This window comes from Aphidius gifuensis, linkage group LG4 (genome assembly GCF_014905175.1).
Source record: "Aphidius gifuensis isolate YNYX2018 linkage group LG4, ASM1490517v1, whole genome shotgun sequence".
In the NCBI taxonomy this organism is placed as follows: Eukaryota; Metazoa; Arthropoda; class Insecta; order Hymenoptera; family Braconidae; genus Aphidius; species Aphidius gifuensis.
This window is the reverse complement of record NC_057791.1, coordinates 8,613,655-8,623,833: the sequence shown is the minus strand read 5'-3', so window position 1 is coordinate 8,623,833 and position 10,179 is coordinate 8,613,655. Positions and strand designations below refer to the sequence as shown.

Below are 10,179 nucleotides of genomic sequence, written 5' to 3'. Positions count from 1 at the left end.
ATAAAAAAAAAATAAACGACCGAAAAATTTCAAAAAAATAACGTAAAGTCTACAGATGAAGCGTCGTCGATTGAAACATTGCCGGAATTGATCGGTCAATATTTAAAATTGGGCCCTGTCGAAAAATGGGAATATTAAATCTAATAAGACCCAAAAATTGAAAATAAATATGATGATTGCTTTTGGGAAAAAAAAAACATAAATTTCATTTAACATAAACTAATTCGGTTCGGCGGTTCAAAAAATGTGATTCAAAGATAAATATTCAAATAATTTCGATGTTTTTTTGTCAACAGGTTTCTGGTGGATACATGACATTCAATCAAACTCTACCATCTTTTAGAATATTTGGAGTTAAAGATAAAAAAGCAATGGCTTGGAAATGTGATCTTGAAATATCTGACATCAAGATAAAAATAAATGCATATATTTTGGTAACAAAAAAAAGTAATTTATTAAACTAAAATTTAATATATTACAGGCAAAAGAAGAACCATCAAATCCCCCATGGAAAAAAGTTGAAGTTGATTCTGATCTTGATCAAGATACAATTGTTTTTAAAAAAGATGAACTTGTTGATAGAAAAAAAAATATTGTCACTCGAGATAATTGTGACGAGGGCTATCTGTATGGTCAAGAATTTATTCCAATAACAGGTTAACTCTTATTAAAATAAATAAATAAATATCACAACAAAAACAATATAATAAATTGAAGTTTTTAATTTTTAGAATATGAAGCACATAATTTAAAAATTGAAACGGAAAAATCATTAATACTTTCAAAAATCATTTTGAAAGTTTGATACAAAAAATAGTATTTAGTACTTTTGTAGAGAGGTTTTTCGCCTCTGACTCAATATTCATCCTTAAATCGATGTATTCAGCATGTCTGCTAATTCTTGAAGAATTATGTTATCTAAACAGAGGCTGACTGCTGTTAATTTTTGAAGGTTTCTGAATCTTTGAACATTCTGAAAATAATAAAAGTTTATTTAAATAAATTATTTACATACATATGAACAACTTTATTTATTTAGTTGATATTTAATAACAACTTACTATAAAAATATTTTGTTTTTGAGCAGACCAAGGGTCGACAGAAAATAAATGAATTTCATTAATTCCTTCTGGAAGACTATTAATTATTGCAGAGAGATTAATTATCTTATTCGAGCAGTAGTCCAACAGGTGTCAAAGCTGGCAACTGAGATTTCAAATTAGCTTTAATTTCATTAAATTCATTTTTATTCGTTGCATTAATAAATGTTTTAATTCTTTTTTGTGGTAGTACAAAATTTAATGATTTTTTTTTCAGATCTTTTTCTTTCGTCATCATGTTAAAATGGTATATATAATTTTTTTTTTAAATCCCACCAACGATTGTCTATTATTCTCTCTACTTTTGAAACAAAACATTTACAAAACAATACATTAGAAAAAAAATAAAAACAAACTTGAAAAGAAAAAATAACTTACACATTCGTTTTTTATTTTAACAATTTATTGCAATGAAGATTAATGATACAATTATTTCAACTGTAACATATACTACTAGAAAATTCAGGAAAAAAAGAATAATAATATTATTAATAACGTTTACATTCAAAAATTTATACAGCATGTACAAAATATTATATCGTAAACTCAATTTTTATTAAAAAACCTTTCCGAAGGATTATATTCAAAAAAATACAACATAAAATTTACGATAAATCAACAAACCTGACCAAAAAATATATATCCCAAAAAAATGAATGTTCATATCATTATTAATAATATATTAAATGATATTTATTTATTTATTTATTTATTTTAAAGAAAAAATTATATATAATTTATCCCATATAGATATATCCCATTAAGCCTTAGTAGCAAGTTTTCTTGGTTCAAGTGTAACTCTAAAACCTTCTGCTCTCTTAAGAATAATATCAGCTTGAAGTCTAAAATCAGCTTCTTTAATATCTGATTTAACACGGAAATTTCTCAATATTGTTGATAGTAATATTTTAAGTTTTAGCATTGCATATTTACGTCCTACACATGAACGTGGTCCAGCTGAAAATGGTACAAATGCATAGTAATGACGATTCGCTGTTTTTTCTGGCAAAAAATTATCTGGATTAAAAACATCTGGATTTGGATAAATATACGGTTGACGATGTAATTTAATTGTTCCAATAACAACAGTGCAACCACCAGGTACAATATAATCACCTGATGCTAATTTAAGATCTGTTTTAATTTCACGTGCAATAATTGGTACGGGTGGATACATACGTAATGTTTCCATTAAACAGCGTTCAAGATATTTCATTTCAAGTGTATCTTGAAATGTTACTGGTCTATCTGAATCACCAAATATTTCATCCAACTCTTGGATTACTTTTTCTTGTATATCTGGATGACATCCCATCATTGATAAAAAGAAGCTTGATCCAGCAGCTGTTGTATCATGTCCTTCAAACATAATTGTATCAACTTGTTCTTTGACTTCTTGATCAGTCATAACAACACCATCCTGTCCTGCTTCAATAAGAAGATCTAAGAATGCAAGCCGTTTTTTCTCACCAACATCATTGTCATCAACATCAAGATCATCTTTCAAGCCAGATGATTGACCAAATGATAAACCATCAACACTTGTTACTTTTCCTTCTTTTTCATTGGTCTTTATGAAATTACGCTTACCAGCTTTGTAATCTTCTTTCTTACGTTTAATGACCTTCTTTGTTAAACCGTGAATGATTTCAAGCAATTGAATTTGATCTTTACCATATTTTGTCAAATTAAACAACCAATCGGGTCTTAACCAAACACGAGTATGACGTAAATGAAGAATATCACACATTTTCATAACAGCCATTGCATACTCAAGACCACTACGATCTTGGGTTGTTTTTGAAACACCCATTGCTGTCTCAAGTAGTATTTCAACAGTCGTTTCAGACATGTAATCATGACAATCAAATTCACCAGTTTCTTTGCGTAATCGTTCAACAACTGATCTTGAATTTGCATTGAATAAATCAATGAAACTTTTAAGTACATTTAAATGAAAAGTTGGAGCGATAAGTTTACGATGAGCCCGCCATTTTTGACCTATTGATTAAAAAAAATAGTTTTTTTTCAGAATAATTTAATTTTGATTTTTTTAGAGTTTACTTTTTTCGCTGTATCAACAACATTTTACTTTATATTGTTTTTATATATAATCAAAAAATTGATCTATATAAAAAATTTCAAATTTTAATGTATTACATAAAAGCAGTTTAGTTTACAGAAGAAGTAAATAATAGAGATAGTATGAAGTTATGAATAAACTTTGTAAAATTACCAGTTGAAATGAGCAGACCATTGCCCAACCATGGTTGGAAAAATCTGTACTCTGCTGATTTGTCAATGTAAACATGACTGGAGAGAATTACCTCAACATCACGTGGATCAACGAGAAAGACAACAAGTTTTGGACCAATCCAGAGACGAACAACTTGATCAAATTCGAATGAACGTTGGTAAATCTTACTGAAAATGGCTTTAAAAAAAAATATTATTTATATATAATCTTGATTATTTTAATTTAAATAAACACGAAAAAATATTGTTTACCATCAGAACTTCCAATTAACTCCAACGCATTTCCAACAAGTGGCCATCCAGCAGGACCTGGTAATTTTTCACCAAGTTCAATCAAATGACGTCGTGATAATCTGAAGTAAACGGCCCACAAAATAAGTGCAGGTATTAAAAGTGTTATAAAAACAGAAGATGCTGTCATTCCAGTTGCTGACGCTGCAGCAACTGTGCTAGCAACCATTTCTGGTGTAGCTGTTGACATGATAATTTAAATATACTTTATTCTTTTTCTGTAAATAACAATATTTTTAAAATTAATGTAAATTTTTTTGTTAATCACAATTCACAATTTTAATACACAATTAATTTTTTTTTAGATTCACCCACCTAAAAGTAAAATAAAAAATTAAATTAATTTGAATACAATAGCTGATAAAACTAAACCACCAAACTGACCGTTTCGATCATCACCTGAGGCTTTTATAAGCGTGACAATTCTGTAATCGTGAAATATTATCCCCACCTGAAATACGTAACACACTTGCCTTCCTGTAATTTTTTTATTTTTTTCTACTGCAAGTTTCATTAATTATAAGCTCAATAATAATTCATAGATTCGTTAAACATATATTAGAATAATAAAAATGATCAATTCACGTTTTTTTAAATCATTTTTCATGATTTTCAATTTTATAAATATAGGTATTTCCGGGAGATTAGAATAATTCAACCACGCAATTTTTTAATCAAATAATTTTTTTCGTTTTGTTTGATTAGTTTGGTATATTTTCAATCTTAACTTTTCGATTATTTAGCAACTATTGGTATGAATATTGCTGCCAAATCATAAGCATGTAAATCGTAACGTCATGATCGATTGAATCAAAACCATCAGATATTAAATTAACAAACAATGGACTTTTTACAAAACTTTTATTGACTTTAAAATTAAATATGCGATTCGCATTAAAGCTGATGATAATTCAATTTTTGTTAATACTTGCATCATATTTTATTATATCAGCGAAACTAATATACATATTTTTTTTTGCCGTCAATTTTTATTAGTAGGGTCAGTTTAATAAAATAAATATTAGTAAATAGTATATGACTATAAACACTAAATATAATGATTTTTTTTTATGTATACTCAAAGCAACATTACTTTTTCAGCAAGAAAACTCAACCCTCGGTAACTCTGTGAATTAAGAAAACATCGGCGTGCTGCTTCCAATAGCCCTTTATGCATACATATATTAATAAGTGTCTTGCACTTTATGTACATTTAGTATATACATGTATCCGAGATAGTGGTCTTCGATTTTTGCCGATGTATCGACAAGCCGATTTTAAATCGGAAAGTATCGAGTGTTTTTACTCGATACTCTTTTTGGCCGATGTATCGATACTCGATACTTTTTTTCAAGAATCGGAAAAAAACGGGTGTACTGAGCCAAGAAAAAATATGGAATCACTTGGTTAATTTTTTTTATTAGAGATTTTTTTTTCTATTTTTATTTATTTGCAAACCATGGTTCTATTATATAAGAAAAAAAAAATAGTGTTTCCACCATAGATTGTGAACCATGGGACAAATCGATAAATAATTATATAAATAAATAAAATTCTTTTATTTTTTTAAATAATCCTAATTTTCCAATAAATAAATAGTTGAAAAAGAAGAAAAATATTATTATCAAATAATAATCTATTCAGAAAAAAAAAAAAAAAAAAATACTCGATACTTGAGTATCGAGTATTTTTTTTGGCCGATGCATCAATTTTCCGATTCTTGAAAAAAAAAGTATCGATACTCTGATTCCGATACTTTTTTTAAGACCACTAATCTAGAAACGCAAATGAAAGTGAATCTCGCTCGGCCTCATTTTTTTTTTTTCATTTTATTTTTAAAGCACTCTCTCTTGTCGTTGTTTGACCTTGTGACTCCCTCTACATATGCAACTGTGCTAGTATCAGGCAAACAGATTTAACGAAACGGTTAACATAGATAATCAAGTGTTATTGAAGGAAAGAGGAACAGAAACTCCATACTATCTTTTTTTATTTCATATAGTATGAATTAATCAATTCTTATGTAACTAATAATTAAAAAAAAAAATTAAGAGAATAAATTTTTAAATGATGAACCAAAAAACTTGAAGTATGTATTGATTTTTTTTGTTAATTGAATAAAAAAAAAACTATTTCCGATAGTCGATTGATAAAATAATTCAGTTGTGTTATAAAATAAATGTTTTTGTAGTGATAAGAAAATATTATCGTGGGAAAATTCAATCACAAAACTCAATGATAATGACAATGGCCGGATATCCAGGTCAAACAAACAACTTGATCCTGTTTGACTTAAAACTATTTTATTTTTTGTTTTTTTTCCAACAAAGATGTCACGTATGACATTGGTATTAATTTTTTTTTTTTTTTTACATCGTTTGAATGTATTATTTTCATTAGCCTTTCGTCTCCTTCCTTTAAGGTAATAATAAAATCGCTGATTTTAATGTGTGTCAAAGGTGGATATGGTACCCCTGGCAGAACACACAAGAGCTATTCAATATAGCTATTATAGAATGATTTCGGCGCTTTTATAAGAACGAATCAATACGCCTATCCAGTAACTCACGTGGCGCCACCGGTGGCTGAAAATAATACAAGCGTCTGCAAGCGTCAGGCTCCCGAGGTCTAGAGAGGCTATAAACCCATATACTAAAAAAAAAGTTTTATTAATTGTTTAGCCAAAGATACAAATTTACTTGTCTGGTCTTGATTCTATGAGCCTTTGTACTGGCTGTAATTCGTAATTGACAAGACATTAATATGTCTATTTGCATTGTTTCATCATCAATAATACTATTAAATGCATGATACTGTGTAGATATGTCTTCTGTGTTGATAAACTTATATAATTCATTTATCAATTCTTTTTTTATTTTTTTTTCAAAAGTGCTAACTTTTTTTTTTCGTGTGCATTTTCAATGCAGCTTTGCTTTTACCATTCTTGACAGTGCACTATTTTCTTCAATAAGCTGATCAGCATGTTTTACATTCAAAAATTTAAAACCTTCCAGTGATATCTCATTATCATCATCATCATCTTTTTTTTTCATTGATTTAATGGTAATTCTTTTACTATACATATATTTTTCCAATTGAATTTCTGGTGGCTTATTCCAATATATCATTGGTAAATCAGTTTTTGATCCCCAGGTCACCTTTTTGACTCCTCATATCAAATTAACGTGTGAAGTCAAAAAGTGAACTCAAATTGACTTCAATTTCTACCAGGGTCTGGTGTTTTCTTTATTTACATGAATACAAATTGTTGCTGTATGTTTACAATATCTATTGCCAGCTTTGCAACTACATATTGTATTAATAATCTTGCTATTTTTGTCGACCTTCAATAAAATTATTTTGAAAATTTGATGCAATAATTTTATTAAACATGATAAATATAATACATAGCCATAAAAAAAAAAAAAATTGGCGGATTATACCTAATAATATATATATATATACCCTGGTGGAAATAATTTGGCAGATTATATGTCATAATATGGCATAATCTGACAAAATATGCCATATTCCAACAAAAATTCATTTGCCAGAAAATGGCATATTCTGACATCCAAAAATTATGTAAGAATATGTCAGAATATGAGCCAAGCTTAAATTGGTGTCAATCCCCAGGCCTGGGTTAAGCATGAACCAAGGCAGCGAGGCAATGAACGTTTTGCCAGGCTGGGCTATTGCTTGCCCTGGTGGAAATATTACTCCGGCTTTCTCCGGCATTACTCCGTTTTTGGCCCATTTCCGGAGAAATTACTCCGCCACTGACCGCATGTCGGAGTAATTTCTCCGGCATGAGATTGATGGTGGAGTAATTTCTCCGCCATCAATCTCGTGCAGGAGAAATTACTCCGCCATCAATCTCATGCCGGAGAAATTACTCCGGCATGCGGTCAGTGGCGGAGTAATTTCTCCGGCATGACATTAATGACGGAAAAATTTGTTCGTCATGTCTTATGCGTTTATATTTGTGCATCGACAGAGCTCTTCAACAGCCTTTCAGTTCGTCAAAATTACGTGCATCAAAAATTTTTCTGTTGAGTTTTGGTCTTCTAGTACCACAAATAAAAGATCTGAAAAAGTGTACGTATTACAAAGAGATAAGTCAGTCCGTGAAACTTGTCAAGTGCTCGCAATTGCAGGTATTCTCTTTATTCATTTATAAACTTTTGTTGACATATAATCTTCCTAATCTATAATCCTAGTCTATTAATAAATATATTTGTTTTAAAGATTCTCGTGATGAAATTGAAGAAATAAGCCGATCTAAGCGTTGGTCTGTTCCAAAATTAAGCACATCTGTAATCGACAATGAGTCAGATGACCTGTCACCTAGAAACTCATCAGACAGTGAGGAAGAAAAAAAATCAAGAAAAGTATGCATAAGAAAAGAACTATTTAGTACGTTTAACATATAAATTTGAGATGATTAATCGTGATCCATTAAGGTTTTTGTTAATTTCAGCGACTTAAAAGCTCTAAGGCAGTTGGATTGAAACAAGCACAGCAAGGAATTTGTGAAAAATACAGAAAAATAAATAAATTAGATGAATATACTGATTGTGATGAAAGTCAAAGTCCAATAAACAAAGAAAAAACGTCAGATAATTTTTATTTTTCAACATCTTTTGATTACACAAAAGATCCGTTAAGCAATAGTATTTTATCAGATATTGAAAATATAAATCAAAATCATAAAACATGTAAGAAACAATTACAATTCGGATCGAAAAATCAGACTGAATTTGATGCTTGGGCTACAAGAGAAGTGAGTTCGCCATCAGCAACAGAAACAAAACTTGAATTGGCTGCAGCACGATCTCAAGTCAAGTTCTGGAAAAATAAATACGATAACCTTCTGGAATCGAAAGCTTTTCCTCTTTCGGAAGAAACTGGCCAAATAATTATCAAGTTAATAAAGAAATCAAGTATTCCTGGTAAATTTTATTTTAGTTTTTCTATCTGAAATCCTATGTTTAATAATTAATCATTGATCTGATATTTATTTTTCTTTCAGAAACTAATAATTCAACAGATGTGTCATTAAATGAAGAAACTATTAAAAAGCAATGCAGTGAAGTATTAGGTAAAAAAAAAAAATAAAAAAACTAATTTCATGTGCTATATATTTATAATTAAAATTATTAGTTTCAGAAAATCACATGGCTCGTACTCGAAAAGACAAGCCACTTATTGAAGAAGACGAAGCAGCTATTTTAACTTCGTTATTAAAAAACCAATTTAAAGACGCTGGTGAATGCGTCAAAACAATTATCAAGTCTTTATGGACAGATGATGAGCTAGCTGAGCGAGTTGTTCGTAAAAACGCTAAAATAAACAAAAAAGCTTTGACATTTCCAGACATTTTAGTGGCTGTCCAGAATCCAGATTCTGTATCATTTTTTTCCAGATATTTTAGATTTTTTACATTTTTCATTTTATTCATTTATATTTTAATCTTTCGCTAAACTTTTACAGATACCGATAAAAGATAACAACTAAAAATTACCTACAAATTAATTTAGACCAATCATTATTATGGTTTCCACACTGCAAAAACTGCGCCTTTGGATTATAGGCACTGTTCCATTGGATTCATGGAGCACATTTTATTGAGCGCTGCTCAATGATATTCAAGGAGCACCGATATCGGTCCAGTTGCTCTGTTAATTCAGAGGTACTGTTCAACTGTATTCGTTGAGCAGCCTGAGCCGTCACTCGAATTAAGAAAGAGACACGCATACACATAACATAACCTCTCTATATCAGTAACTATTAAACAATTAACATATATATGAATGCATATATGTTAAATATTCGATAAATTTAATAACTAAAGATATATAGAATATTTATAATAATTTATAAATGAATATTTATGATGTAAATATCATGACATGACAGATATAAAAGTACAAATAGAGAGAGAGAAAAAATATAATGTAGTTGTGTTTGCGCATGCCTCCGAAACGCCGAAATCTGCTCAACAAATATATAGGTACAGGACCAAGAAATCAAAGGACATCAAAGGAACAACTTTAGCGGAGCGGTGCTCCATGAATCCAATGGAACAGTGCCTATAATCCAAAGGCGCAGTTTTTGCAGTGCATGTTTGTGGCGGGATATTAAATGAGCAGAAATTTTTTGTCGAAAACCATATTTTATTATTCATATGGTATCTAAAAATTTCAAAGGATGATTTTGAATTGAAATTGTATAATATATAAAAATTTTGAATTTCTAATCTAGGATAGCTATAATATGTATGATTCTTCTTTATTAACCTTATCTACTTTACCATGTGGACTATAGGGTTCTGACCTATTCGCCATGGCATCTGGTGGCGCATAGTGAACTATTTCCAAATGATTGAAATCACATTGAAAATTTTATATGGTATAGTTTGTTAACCATAGCATACTATAGTAAAATCGTTTGGAATGCGCCATATTGCCTCACAGATAAGCTTTTACACAATAAATGTGTGCGTGACTGGTCAAACCCCGCCCATAGGTCA

The 10,179-nt window shown here is 29.6% G+C and overlaps 2 protein-coding genes across 4 annotated transcripts; one reads left to right on the top strand and one right to left on the bottom strand.

The window, feature by feature from the left end:
• Positions 1–702: 702 nt before the first annotated feature.
• On the bottom strand, positions 703–4,123 carry LOC122854979 (cytochrome P450 4g15). The gene is made up of 5 exons (XM_044156047.1): positions 3,963–4,123; positions 3,609–3,865; positions 3,337–3,534; positions 1,062–3,101; positions 703–973 (listed from the first exon to the last, which is right to left on the bottom strand). Exons 2-4 carry the CDS (start codon positions 3,835–3,837, stop codon positions 1,861–1,863), a joined length of 1,668 nt encoding a protein of 555 aa, XP_044011982.1. The 5' UTR covers positions 3,838–3,865; positions 3,963–4,123; the 3' UTR covers positions 703–973; positions 1,062–1,860.
• Positions 4,124–6,301: 2,178 nt separating this feature from the next.
• LOC122854984 lies at positions 6,302–9,811 on the top strand. Of its 3 annotated transcripts, XM_044156054.1 has the most exons (6): positions 6,302–6,710; positions 7,645–7,804; positions 7,896–8,038; positions 8,128–8,599; positions 8,680–8,748; positions 8,811–9,811. In XM_044156054.1, exons 1-6 carry the CDS (start codon positions 6,708–6,710, stop codon positions 9,128–9,130), a joined length of 1,167 nt encoding a protein of 388 aa, XP_044011989.1. In that variant the 5' UTR covers positions 6,302–6,707; the 3' UTR covers positions 9,131–9,811. The 3 variants fall into 3 exon arrangements, 2 of the variants coding, with proteins under 2 accessions (XP_044011989.1, XP_044011987.1); XR_006374024.1 differs by lacking the exon at positions 6,302–6,710 and having other exon boundaries at positions 7,603–7,804; positions 8,111–8,599; XM_044156052.1 differs by lacking the exon at positions 6,302–6,710 and having other exon boundaries at positions 7,603–7,804.
• The last annotated feature ends 368 nt before the right edge of the window (positions 9,812–10,179 follow it).

Bases quoted from the DNA above. Each gene is read 5' to 3' on its own strand.
- LOC122854979 (XM_044156047.1), bottom strand. From the start codon at position 3,837: ATGTCAACAGCTACACCAGAAATGGTTGCTAGCACAGTTGCTGCAGCG. The intron at 3,535-3,608 runs GTAAACAATATT...TTTTTTTTAAAG, and splicing joins GTTAATTGGAAGTTCTGATG to CCATTTTCAGTAAGATTTAC. The intron at 3,102-3,336 runs GTAATTTTACAA...TTTAATCAATAG, and splicing joins TGGTCTGCTCATTTCAACTG to GTCAAAAATGGCGGGCTCAT.
- LOC122854984 (XM_044156052.1), top strand. From the start codon at position 7,612: ATGTCTTATGCGTTTATATTTGTGCATCGACAGAGCTCTTCAACAGCC. The intron at 7,805-7,895 runs GTATTCTCTTTA...TTTGTTTTAAAG, and splicing joins TCAAGTGCTCGCAATTGCAG to ATTCTCGTGATGAAATTGAA. The intron at 8,600-8,679 runs GTAAATTTTATT...TTTTTCTTTCAG, and splicing joins AAAGAAATCAAGTATTCCTG to AAACTAATAATTCAACAGAT.